Source organism: Histomonas meleagridis, assembly GCF_020186115.1.
Source record: "Histomonas meleagridis strain 2922-C6/04-10x chromosome Unknown contig_337, whole genome shotgun sequence".
NCBI classification, from domain to species: Eukaryota; Parabasalia; order Tritrichomonadida; family Dientamoebidae; genus Histomonas; species Histomonas meleagridis.
In genome coordinates, this window is record NW_027150874.1 from 15,789 (window position 1) to 29,023 (window position 13,235).

At 30.0% G+C, this 13,235-nt stretch overlaps 6 protein-coding genes across 6 annotated transcripts; 4 read left to right on the forward strand and 2 right to left on the reverse strand.

Annotated features, from left to right (window-relative positions):
• Positions 1 to 401: 401 nt before the first annotated feature.
• Positions 402 to 1,184, forward strand: GO595_005372 (uncharacterized protein; the record flags this gene model as incomplete). Its single annotated transcript, XM_067918607.1, has 1 exon — positions 402 to 1,184. The coding sequence occupies one exon, from the start codon at positions 402 to 404 to the stop codon at positions 1,182 to 1,184; it is 783 nt and encodes a 260-aa protein (XP_067774436.1).
• Positions 1,185 to 3,146: 1,962 nt separating this feature from the next.
• GO595_005373 (ABC transporter family protein) lies at positions 3,147 to 5,168 on the reverse strand (the record flags this gene model as incomplete). The annotated part of the gene is made up of 1 exon (XM_067918608.1): positions 3,147 to 5,168. One exon carries the CDS (start codon positions 5,166 to 5,168, stop codon positions 3,147 to 3,149), a length of 2,022 nt encoding a protein of 673 aa, XP_067774437.1.
• A 207-nt stretch (positions 5,169 to 5,375) lies between these two features.
• On the forward strand, positions 5,376 to 7,145 carry GO595_005374 (ABC transporter family protein; the record flags this gene model as incomplete). Its single annotated transcript, XM_067918610.1, has 1 exon — positions 5,376 to 7,145. The coding sequence occupies one exon, from the start codon at positions 5,376 to 5,378 to the stop codon at positions 7,143 to 7,145; it is 1,770 nt and encodes a 589-aa protein (XP_067774438.1).
• Positions 7,146 to 7,655: 510 nt separating this feature from the next.
• Positions 7,656 to 8,513, reverse strand: GO595_005375 (Protein MEMO1; the record flags this gene model as incomplete). Its single annotated transcript, XM_067918611.1, has 1 exon — positions 7,656 to 8,513. The coding sequence occupies one exon, from the start codon at positions 8,511 to 8,513 to the stop codon at positions 7,656 to 7,658; it is 858 nt and encodes a 285-aa protein (XP_067774439.1).
• A 1,610-nt stretch (positions 8,514 to 10,123) lies between these two features.
• On the forward strand, positions 10,124 to 10,834 carry GO595_005376 (uncharacterized protein; the record flags this gene model as incomplete). Its single annotated transcript, XM_067918612.1, has 1 exon — positions 10,124 to 10,834. The coding sequence occupies one exon, from the start codon at positions 10,124 to 10,126 to the stop codon at positions 10,832 to 10,834; it is 711 nt and encodes a 236-aa protein (XP_067774440.1).
• Positions 10,835 to 11,259: 425 nt separating this feature from the next.
• On the forward strand, positions 11,260 to 12,510 carry GO595_005377 (wd40 repeat-like protein; the record flags this gene model as incomplete). The annotated part of the gene is made up of 1 exon (XM_067918613.1): positions 11,260 to 12,510. The coding sequence occupies one exon, from the start codon at positions 11,260 to 11,262 to the stop codon at positions 12,508 to 12,510; it is 1,251 nt and encodes a 416-aa protein (XP_067774441.1).
• Between the last annotated feature and the right edge of the window lie 725 nt (positions 12,511 to 13,235).

Below are 13,235 nucleotides of genomic sequence, written 5' to 3' on the forward strand. Positions count from 1 at the left end.
TATTTTTCTCATTTTTTCATATGTTTTCAAATAATTTTCGTTTTTTAAATCCAAAATATTTATTTAAGCTAAATGCAGTGCAAAATATATTTTAATGAATGAAAAATATTTGGATTTAACATGCTATTGAATAAATAAATAGAGAAACTTTGTTAAAATATTACTTCCAAAAAACATTTAAGAAAACTAATTTTTATGAATAATTACTATAATAATATCATTATTAATAAACCGAGGACACATATTATCAATAAATTAAATTTGTTATTTGAATAATATGTTTGATTTAGCGCAAAACTATTTTCCAGTAGAAGAATGTCGCTACATGAAATCAATGAACGACAATTTTCTCAAACCGTTTGTATCGTCAATCAAAATCGGCCACACTTAACTTACTTAAGATGTGGGATATTGACGTTGACGACATTGATGTAGGCGATGAACAAGAAACAGCCGCAGACGATGATGGCATTGCTGACTGGGGAGATGAAGATCCAGTTGTAGAAAATTGGGAAGATGCAGAAGATCCTGATGAAGTTGAAAAACGTAAAAAAGAGGAAGCCGAGCGCATACAAAAAGAAAAAGAAGCAGTAATTGAAGCTGAGAAACAAAGAAAACTTGAAAAAAAGCTTGAACGCGAAAGGAGGAAACAACAACAAAAGATGATCGAAGAAGGTGATGATGTTGATGGTTTATTTGATGTTGATATTGAAACAATCAATGAAAATACCCAAAGGATGGACTTCCAAAATGCGCTTGATGCGTTTGGTACGATTACTGATACAACTGATAGCTCAAACATAAACATTGCGACCTTTGTTCCAAAGACTGTGGGCGAATTCGACTCATACGGAAAAAATGTTCTTGATATGATCAACAAATTCTTCCCAGAAGAAAAAGATAAGAAAAAGAAGCAAACGCAAATCGACAACAAAATCAAGTTAATACAATTTTTGATCACTTATCTAACTGATGACTACAAAGGAAATCAAATCAACGACCTCTACAAGTATATCATCAATCTTTACAATAAGCAACTCATCGAAAAGAAGAAAGGAATGGGTATCAAAGTCAAGAAAGCACCAACAAATACAAACGCAAATGCAAACGCAGGACAAAAGACATTCATGAAAACTTCAAAGAATAATGACTTTGATGAGGGATTCGATGATGACTTCATGTGAAGTGATAAATAAATTTTTGGTAAAACAACTTTTTCTGAACATTTTGCGGTTTTTTAATGGGTCTGAGAAAAAGAAAAAATGAATAAACCAAAAATAAACGAATGGGAAGTCCTACTATTGACGAAACAAATTGTTTTTGGTTTAAATAATGAAAATATTTATCAATCAGCAATTTCAATATTTAGCATATTTGATGATATTCATCAATATTCATTTAACTTAATTATTAGCCAAATAACATATTCTATGTTTGTTATAAAAATGAGTGATGTTAATATTATATTAGAATTTTTGAGAAATATACAAGAATTGGAAGAATCCAACAAATACAATTATAAAGTTTTTGATGTTTTTTCTCAGTATCTTCTTAATTGCTATATACAAGAATCACGTTATCTTCTTGAACATATGATAAACCAAAATTTTATTGAACCAAATATCATAAAAAACAAAAAAGATATATATTTTGCTCATCACTTTTCTAATGAAGAAATCAAAAATATTCGTTTTCAGAAATATCCACCATATTGTGCTAAAGATATAAATATTCTTAAAAAAGATGATTTTAAGCTTCATAAAAAATATATTGAAGAAGGAATTAATCAAGATGCAATAACAATAGTAATTAGAAATGATGAAATCGAAAAACTTCAAGAAATATCATCTGAAACAAATTTTGACTTTAATCAAAAAATTAAACCATCACTTTATGAAAAATGTTCTTTTATTAATAACTACTATATTACTTTAATTGATTATGCAGCATTTTTTTCATCAGTCAAATGTTTTAAATATTTACTTATGAATGGTTCTAAAGTAATAAATACAGGAAAATATGCAGTCGCAGGTGGAAATGAAGAAATTATTCATTTATGTGAACAATATCATTCATCATTTGACGATGCATATGAAACAGCAATTGAATATCATCAAAATGATATCTTTAAATATCTTTTTGAAAATAAAATCATTGAGTTAAACTATTTAGAAGAATTAGGTAAAAAATGTGTTTTAAGTCATAACTATGAAATTTTTTCCTTTTTACTTGGGGAAGGAATGAAAATTACTGATGATATTATAAATTCATCAGCATCTATTGGAAATATTTTTCTTGTAAAACATTTTCTAAAAGAAAATCAAGTTCCAAAAAATATTTTAGGTAACTCAGTATTATCAGGAAATATTGAACTTGTAAAGTATATTCTGGAACAAAAAGGATTTGATATAAATGCTAAAGGTATTTATTTAATGTGTTTGGTATTTATTTTGTTCATTTGTTGTTTTTATTTAATATTTGGAAATTATTTTAATCATTTGAAACACCTCTTATGGATGCATCTTGGATTGGTTACATAGAAATAATAAAATTACTTCTAAAACAAGAAGGAATTGATATTAATGCTAAAAGTGTTTATTTATTTGAAATGATTTTTATTGTGTTAATTTTGGATTAGTAAATAATATTTGGAAATCATTAAAATTATTTCAAACTGCGCTTTTATATGCAGCAAGAAATGGCCATATAGAAATAGTTAAATTACTTCTTGAACAAAAAGGAATTGATATAAATGCTAAAGATGTTTAAATGTTTTATTTAAAATTTGTTTTAAATTTTTGGAGTTTTAAAATTATATTTGGAAATTGTTCAAATCATTTAAAACTGCGTTAATGAAAGCAATTCAAAATGGTCATAAAGAAATTGTTAAATTACTTCTTGAACAAGAAGGAATTGATATTACCATTGAAGATATTGGTTTAAATTATTTAAAATTTATTTGAATGATTTAATATCTCATAACAAATTATGGAATTCGCTCATAAAATTTCATACAGCAAAATGATTGCGTCAGGAAATGGACTTTCGGAAATAGCGGAATTATTTACTGAATACAAATAAATATTTCATTAATTAAACAATTTATAGTGTTAATATTTTTATTTATTAAATTTAATAATTTATTTCTAACTTGAAGTTTCTTCTGAAGAAGTTTCTGATTCTATTGATGAAAATGATGACGATTCTTCTGAAGAAGATTCTATTTTCTTATTTTTCTTACTTTTAGGCGAATCTTTTGCTTTTGTTTTTGGTTTTTCTTCTTTTGTTTGTTGTTTCTTATCTTCGTCCAAAATCTTTTGTATATCTTCTTCGGTCATTTGTCTTCTCACCAAATCATAGTAATGACCTCTTTTCTTTACGAGTGATTCGTGATTTCCAATTTCTTTAATTTCGCCTGCGTCGAACACATAAATTACGTGCGCATTTCGAATTGTACTTAATCTATGCGCGACAATTACCGAAGTTCTATTCTTCATAACTTCATCCAATGCGATTTGAACTTTCTTTTCACTTGCAGAGTCGAGTGCAGAAGTTGCTTCATCCGTAATAAGTATCACTGGATCCTTAATCAAAGCGCGTGCAATTGCAATTCTTTGTCTTTGTCCGCCACTTACAGTATCACCTTTTTCACCAACGAAATAATCGAATTTTCCTTCCAATTTCTCAATGAATTTAATAGCATTTGCTTTCTCCGCAGCTTCTCTAATCATATCATCAGTTGCATCTCTAACTCCATATTTAATATTATCTTTAACAGATAATTGGAAGAGAATTGGCTCTTGTGATACTAAACTTGTCTTCTGATGTAACCAACGTGGGTCAAGTGTTTTAATATCTTTTCCATCAAGTAATATAACGCCTTCAGTTACATCATAAAATCTTTCTAACAATTGGACACATGTCGACTTACCTGAACCTGAATGTCCTACTAATGCACCCATTTGACCTGGTTTAATTTCAAATGATACATTCTTTAAGACATATACATCACGTGTCGGATATTTGAAGGATACATTTCTAAACTCAATATGACCTTTAAAGTTTTCAATTATTTCGCCACCACTAAATGGAATTCTTGGCTCACTACGTAATATTTCAAGAATCTTTTTCCCCGCATGAATTGCTTGTTCTTCACCTTGCATTGACATTTGTAAACTAATAATCGCAATACATCCAAACATTAAATAACCAAAAATCGAAAGTAAATTTCCGGCATTAAGTTCACCATCTTCGACAAGTGTTCCGCCATAATAAATGTTACCAACAATCATCGTCCATGTACCAAGATCAACAAGAACAAACATTATGGTGATAAATAATGATGTTAATCGATCTTCATGTGTTGTTCTTCTTGTTTCTACCATAAATCGTTCATATTCAGCATCTTCACGATTAAATCCTCGAACTGTTCGAATGTTTGATAACGTTTCATCTGCAATTGTAATTTGTTTACCTGTATAATAAAACTTAAGGTTTAAATGTCGATCAATATATTTACTACAAATAGCTATAACAATAATAAAATATGGAACAACACATGTAGCTATAAGTGCCATTTTCCAACTATATATATATGAAAAAATAATACCAACTAAAAATTGGCCTATAAATTGAAATTGTTGTCCTTTCGTAATACCAAAATTATCTTGAACTGATTGAGTTTCTTCGCCAAGTAATGTTAAGATTTCTCCAATTGGTGTAATATCAAAGAATGAAACATCACTCATCATAATCTTTTCGAATACATTTCCTCTTAAATCATTAACAAACTCTGAGCCTACTTTAATCCATAGAAAACTATCTAAAAACTTACAAATCATTTCAACAATTGCAATAATGACTAAATAAATCGTATTGTTTCTGACAGAGTCGAAATCTCTTTCTTCCCCATGTGTAGATTCAAATGCTGTAAGTGCGTTAATAATGTTACCAAAGAAAAGGAAAGAAAGAATTGGTATTGCACCAAATACTAATGATGGTAAAACACCTATGATAGCTTTCGGATATTTCATGACCATTCCATATAATGTTAATCTTGCGGAAAATTCTTCCCTTTTATTATAATCACCAGTTACCTTTTCCACACTCAAAGACATATCTATTGAGTATTCGGATTGTCTTTTATAGTTCAAATTTGCTGGCTGCATTAAAAACTTTTGGTTGTGTAATTTTGTCTGGCAACTGACTATAGAAAATTGTGCAAAAACCACCTAATTTTTGAATTCACCATTTCACCCTTTCCTTTCAAATTTCTGAGGTAGTGTTACTAAAAACACCGAAGCATTCAAAATACGAGTTTTTGAATGTGGGTAAATGATTGGATTTAACCGTTGTAAAGTGATTCATTTCACTTTATGAGTACATTCAGAACTGTAGTTAATAAAGATGATGAAAAGCTTAAAAGAGGCGGCGAATACTTTAAGACAATGAAATATCTTGATCACAAAGCACCACTAATAATGACAATTATTCTACATTTTATTGTTGGCGCATTACCAGTTCTTATGTCAATTCTTCTTGGTGATATGGTTGATGTATTCGCAAGTGAAAATTTCATGGATGAATTTACTCCAATTATTTGTGATATGGCATATTTCGTCGTTGGAATGTTTGTTGCTTCAAGTATTTCGTTTGGTTTAAGAGCTTGGTGTAATGCACAATTACCAAGAGACTTACGAAAAAAAGTATATCGAAATGTTATTGAACAAGGAATTGATTATTTTGATCGAACGCCAACAGGAGTTCTTATAGGTCGTTTATCACAAGACATTACAATTATTCATGATGTATATGTTGAGAAATTACTTAATGCATTACAAATGGCAGGCGAAGCGATTGCAGGTGTTGTCTTAGCATTTGTTTCATGTTGGAGACTTGCATTAATTGGTGCAGCAGTAATTGTAGTTTGTATGATTATTTATGCAATTGGTGATAAAATAATTGATAAAATTTGGATTACTTATAATGAAAGTTCATCAGCAGCAAATAATAAAGCAGAAGAGGCTATTAATGGCTTCCGTACGATTAAATCATTTGATAATGAACTTTATGAAGCTTCACTTTATAAAAAACAACTCGTCGAAGTTGATAAAGTATTCTTTAAGACAGGTATTGCACAAGGTATAAAAGATGGACTTATCTCATTACTTGCAAATTTAATGGTTGCTGCAATTTGTTACTTCGGAAGTGATATGGTAATGAACCAAATGTATTTAGGTTATAGAAGCGGAGACATTTTTATTGTGTTCTTCTCAATGATGATGGGCGTATTTGGTCTTACACAAGCTATAGCTGTATCAAATGAAATGAACAAGACTGCAATTTCAGCAGAAAAAATAATTCAACTTATAGAAATGAAGCCAAAAATAGATCGGAAGAAAGGCGGCGAAATCAGTGATGTTAAAGGAACAATCGAATTCAAAAATGTTTGTTTCAAATATGAATCTGCTGAAGGTTATGCTGTCAAAGATTTAAGCTTTAAGATTAACGCTGGTGAAACAGTTGCTTTTGTAGGTGAAAGTGGTTGTGGTAAATCAACAACACTTCAACTAATTCAACGATTTTATGAAATCGAAAGTGGTCAAATATTAATTGATGGAAAAGATATCTCTGAGTTATCTTGCGTGAACTTGAGATCGCATATATCTGTTGTGCCTCAAGCGCCTGTTTTGTTTTCAATTTCAATTTTGGATAACATTCGTTATTCGAAAGCTGATGCGACAAAAGAAGAAATAGTAAAGGCTGCACAAGTTGGTAATGCACATAATTTCATTACTGATCTTCCAAAAGGTTATAAATCTGTTGTGCATCAAACAAGTTTAAGTGGTGGTCAAAAACAAAGAATTTGTATTTCAAGAGCCATTCTCGCAAATGCACCAATTTTACTTTTGGATGAAGCAACTGCTGCATTGGATACAGAAAGTGAACAATTGGTACACGAATCAATCGAAAAGTTTAGGCATGGAAAGACAGCAATTTTGGTTGCACATAGACTTGCAACAGTGATGAACGCTGATAGAATTTTGGTGTTCCAAAATGGTCATATCTTAGAAGAAGGAACACATAAAGAACTTCTTGCAAAGGGAGGCTTCTATGCTGACTTGGTTAAGTATCAGCTCCAATAAGGAAAGTTTCCTTATCTTATACAATATAATAAATTATATTAATTTGATTTTAGATTTTGCAAAAAATGATTGTTAAATATGAATAAAACTGAAGCCAGTGATTGACTTTGAGCTTTAATTGTGTGTATGATGCTTTGCTTTAGTATGTTTCTGAGTAAATTGTTTCTGTAAACAAAGGTTTTCATTTTGAATTATGTAGTACGTCAATTTTTTCTATGAGTTCATTGAAAATGGAACAAATTCATTCACACAAACCAATTTTTCTTGTTTACTGTTCCTGAATATATTCATGAATAAAACAACTCAAAGGAAATCAAAAATTTTGAAGAAATAGAAAAGAAATAAGCTAAACTTAAATATTTCAAGACATGAACTTCTTAAGCTCAATTATCTGTCAAAAGATTTTTAATACACAAACAAAAAAATCAAAAAAAAAAAAATTCATTCACTTCAAACAACGAAAAGATGAAACTTGATCATTTAATGTAAAAAAATATTTGCAAATGATATTTAATCAGTTCTGATAATTCCAGCCATGTATGATACGCTTGATTCACGCATTGACATAACTTTTGATGACTGTGAGTAGTGTGGGAACTCAGCCCTCATTTCTGGGTACAAGTTCATCATAACAGTGATAGCAAATCTTCCGCATATTGTGTTCTTTGTTCTCTTCAAGTAAGCCTCAAATTTCCCCGGATCACCTGTAGCAATCATTTCCGTTGCCTCTCTGTCCAACTGTTCGATTCTTTCGTAAATTCGGCCATCGCCATCTGGAAGATGTTGATATCCAAATCTTGCTCCCCAATGACAGAAATCACTGGAAATTACAAACAATGTCCGAGGATCTGCTGCATACTCTTGAAGAGCTTCGGCAACAGATTTACATACATCAAAAGAAATGTGTCCAACCATGATTGGTACAATAGAAAATTCGATGTCTTTGAATATGTATTTGAGAAGAGGGAATTCCATTTCCATAGAATGTTCAATTTCTGCAGTTTTAATATCTAATTTCTTGAAAAGGCTGGGATACTTTGTTGTGAGATTTTTGGCAACTTCAGTGTCAATTGGAATATTTCCGAATGGTGATTCAGCAATATTAGCATCTGCAATTGTGCAATAACTTATTGGAAGATGATGTGATGGCCCTAGAACAAACACACGGTTAAATTGCGTTGGGTCAATTGCTTTAAATGCATGCATTGATGTTTGAACGCAATATGCATATCCTGCATGTGGAACAATAATAGAGCGCAACCTACCTGGTTGTTGAGTCACAGTTGCGTCTTCATATGCTTTTTGTAACATTGATGTTAGTTTGGATCCTGTAGGATACCATGATCCCATATGAGTTGCATGTAGCATTTGGAAAAATGACAACGATAAGAATTTGAATTGAAAACCGCAAATAAATCAAAAAGTGGATAAAATCTAACGAATTTTTCTTCAACATGAAGAATGCATTTAAGTAATCATATCTCAAAGAACAGCATAAAAGCTACATCACAGAGGCTCTTTTGGTTACAATTTTTTTAAATAATTTAAAATATTTTTATCATTTATAAATTGGAATTTTTATTAATCACAAATTTCTTACAAAAGGAATTTTTCAAATGTTTAGAAAGGGTAACAGCAAGAAGACATCACAATCAGTATCTAAAAAGAATGCGCAGCTTATTAAATGTCAAATATTTTGACTTTTATTGACAAATTCAAAATTTGCCATATTTATGTTTTGACAATACCCCCAATGCCTTTGATTTGTTCTCTTCATTTTTATATGGGGAGACGCCCTTATCTTCACAAGAATCCTTCCCAAATAATTTTTTCGCCACCTGGTATGGAATTTATTTTATCAATTAAAAACAGAAAATTTAGTGAGGATTCATTAAAAATATTAGAAAAAATTGATAAACTCAGAAAAGAAACAGAAAACAGTGTGAGAAGTGACCCGTCTCCATTGGATGAAGATCAGACAAAGGAAATTGTTAGTGAGTTGGATCAAATAGATTCGGAGTTTGTGCCACAAATCTTTGAAACTCCAAATACATCATCAGCTGTTAACGTGAACTTTCCTTTTGATGAGCGCTTATTGGAATGTAATGAATTTCCATATGAAACACATCAAAATACAGAACGAAATCCATTTCTGTTTCCGTTGCCAAAAAATGAAAATGAAGAAAAAAGTGGAGATCTAAGTTGGCTTGATGAAAGTGATTCTGACTTCGACTTGGATTTCAATTGTTATTTTATCTAATTTTAGAATGATGAAATAATATTATTCTAAATATAACCATGTTTTTTATCGTAAACCTGAAGTTCAATTTTAGGTTATGCATATAAATTTATAAAGGTCTTGTTTTTTCGGATAAGTTGAATATAATTTTTGATTTTTGCAAAAAATATTAGATTTAACCAAATATATTTTGATAGGTTCAAAAAGCATTGTTTGGTGTTTGCATGTAGATAGTAACATGATAAGATTCTTTTTTGAAATACTTGTAGCCTTAATCATTGCAATGTTAAATTGTCACTCAAAATTAGAGAACGTTTATAATCGGCTTACGTCAATAAAAATGTCTCATTCCTTTCTTGTAAGAAGCAATGATCAGAATTTAATAAATGAATTTGTTACTGCAATTAAAAAACTATATCATGGTAAATTTGTAAATCATTCATCTCATATTTTATCTTCAAATATCGATAACAATGAATATCTTTTTTTCATTGAAGATAGTAATATTCAATGCACTTTACAGATCATTTTAGTATCAGGTACCTCGAATGCTCCCGCAATATCAGATATGCCAACAGAATTAATTTTTGTAACCAATGAAGTACATCCACCACAATTCGAGGATAACGTTTATACTTTTTATACTTCTGAATTATCACCAACAATAGTACAGTCAATAATTTCATATGGAATTATTTTCAATGATTGTTTTCCATTTGGCTTACATTATCGTGGTAAAATGTCACCTTTATGTGCAGAATATCTTCGTCGGTTCTTCCGTTCTCTTGATACAGATTTTGATGGTAAAATCTTCCTATCAGATCTTTCTGCCCAAAACAATAAAGTTTTTGGGTGTGATTTTTCTGATGAAGATTATTGTTCCATATTCCAAATCATTAATGGTTCCACACCACTTTATGTATCCACTGTCAAATCTCTCCGAATCTCATTCGAATCCTTTTTTAAGCTTATGCAATATTTAATTGATGAAGGCTATACTCATGTCGTCTATAAACTTATTCATTCTACCGAATTTCATAATTATCTTTCTAATCAAACCCAATTCGTGTTTCATACACCTGCTGTCCTTAATTCGAATGGAACGAAATTCGTTCGATCACTTTTCGATGGTTTATCTGATAATCCATCGCGTGATGAAGTTCTTGAATTATTTGCATTACAAGGCGGTGCGCCGCAGCGCTTTGTAAACATGCGAAGAATTAACATTAAAGATTGGGTTAATGCATGGCATGATTGGTTTCGATTAGAGCCATCAGAAGCCGCACATCATTTATTAGCATTTGGTTTTCCGAAAGAAAAATTGTTACAAAGCATTGGCTATGAAACACAGTCATCAAACCCGTTGTTACCGATTGTGGTGACTGGAGTTGTGACAGTTGCAGCTGCATTCTCTTTTCTCTATCTCAAACTGAGAAATAATAGAAATTAGAAATAATATTTTAATTAATTTTATGTTGTAAAAGGATTTAAAACAAGATGAAATATTATGCGTATAAATAATAAAATAATAATTTAGAATATCAAAAAAACAATTTTTATTTGTATGTTTCTTTATATTCAACATCCATAAATATATGTTATTATCAAAGTGCATTTAAAATAATATGAAATATGATGCGTATAAATAATAAAATAATAATTTAGAATATCAAAAAAAACAATTTTTTTATTTGTATGTTTCTTTTTATTTGTTAGCTATAAATTTATGCTATTACCAAAGTACATTTATCTGTATATGTTATTTTTTATTCAATAATATATAAATACGCTTTGTTCCGTTACTTCCCATAAATTTTTTGTATAAAAGGACGACAGAACAAGTAAAAAAGTGTACCTTTATTGTAAGCGGTTGTTATGAAATTACTGTGGAGGGTTCGATTTTCGGTACCCTCATCTCCGGTGATGATAAATGTAAACCATTCAAAAAAGGAGAAAATGCTCGGTGGTATGGACTCTTCTCTACAGATCAAAAATCTTGATACAGGTGAAATTATCAGTATAGAAGAATACGTGTCGTCAGAAGCTAGTAAGAAATACTCAGTATCAATGGGTGATAATCAACAGACAAAAATAATAAAGCCAAGGCATTTTCTCAAAAACAAAAAAAATGCTTTTTTTAACAATGCTGTAATTTCTCAATCAATTAAATGTCATAATGGATCTGTTCGCTGCATTAAATCATCACCAAATGGAAAATATTTTGCTAGTGGTGATGAATGCGGCGTTGTTGTTTTATTTTCATGGGATCCCACAACAAAAAAAGTCAAACAATTATCAAATTTTGAAGAACATAAATCAGATATTACTTGTTTAGATTTTTCCAAAGATGATGATCTTCTTATTAGTTCATCGCTTGATTGTTCTGTGAAGCTATGGCACTCTACACAAACAAAGTCTTTATCAACTTTCAAACATGAAGATTCTGTCACAGCAGTTTCATTCCATCCCAGTGATCCATCTATTTTTTTTGCGTGTACATTTCCAAACTATGTTCTTGTCTGGAACATAAAGCAAAGTGAAATCATAAAAACAATTGATTTTACTTCTGCTCCAACCGCCGGCACTTTTTCGCCCGATGGCCACTCTATCGTTATCGGTTGTTTTAACGGCTTCTGCTACATTTATTCTTATCCAGAATTCCAATATGTCACACAATTTGTAGCAGGACCTCGTAAAAAAGTACATAAACCCAGTGAGAAAGTTACATCATTAGTATATATAAATGATAATCGATTATTTGTATCAACAAATGATTCCCGAATTCGTTTATATTCAATGGATAACTTCTCATTGATCAGAAAATACATTGGGCATGTGGCTGAAGTAGGCCAAGCTCAGATGTCATGTTCATCTGATCAAAATCTTGTCATGATTCCAAGTGAAAAAAAAGGAGCAATATACATATACCCAATAGACCACGAAAGATACTTCAAGGCGAAGTTCATGAAAAACTCTTTTTCGAGAGAAAGATCGCAAACGAGCGAAGGCTTCAAACTGAAGGATACGAATGTGACATCGGCGGCTTTCATCGGAAATTCATCAATTTCATCGCTTTCTATAGTCTGCGGTGATACTGGTGGTAATGTTTATGTGTTATGCAATTGAATAAAATAGTTTGTGTTGTTACAAATTTTGATATTTTTGGTAATTCATATGAAAAATTATTAATTCATTTAGGGAAAATTGTAATACAAATATAGAAATTATTGTGAAGTTTCAATTGATGAACTGAGTGTAGCAAATGATTTTATTTTCTATGAAACATCAGTTGACAAAATTAACGTTCATGAAATCAACAAAAATGTCAACAATAATTGTTAATGTGAAACAAGCTTCAGCTCCAAAGGATAATAATCATCAATGTAATTTTTTTCTTGATTAATTTTGTTATAATAATAAAATTATTACAGGATATTATATATTTTTAAATTAAGTTTATTTATTTTTATGCTGTGATATAAAAAAATATTAGAATATGTAATAACTTTTTATTATAAATAATGAATATCAAAATTATACTGATTTTCTTAAATGAACATACCTTTAAATCATTTACAACTGCTAATCTAAAAAAATTCAGATATGATAATAATCGATTGACCTTTTTGAATTTCATTTCATTAAACAAAAAACAAAATTGAAAAAATTTCTAACATGATGTTCACTGGTTTAAATATCATACTATCATATGAAATTATATTAAAGATAACAAAAATCATTGTGGGATGTGCAATAAAAATGGTGGTACGAATGTTATAAACGGTCAACAAGATTAGGAGGAAGTTGTAAATTCATAATAAAACTTTTGATAGCTTTATTTCACATTTTAT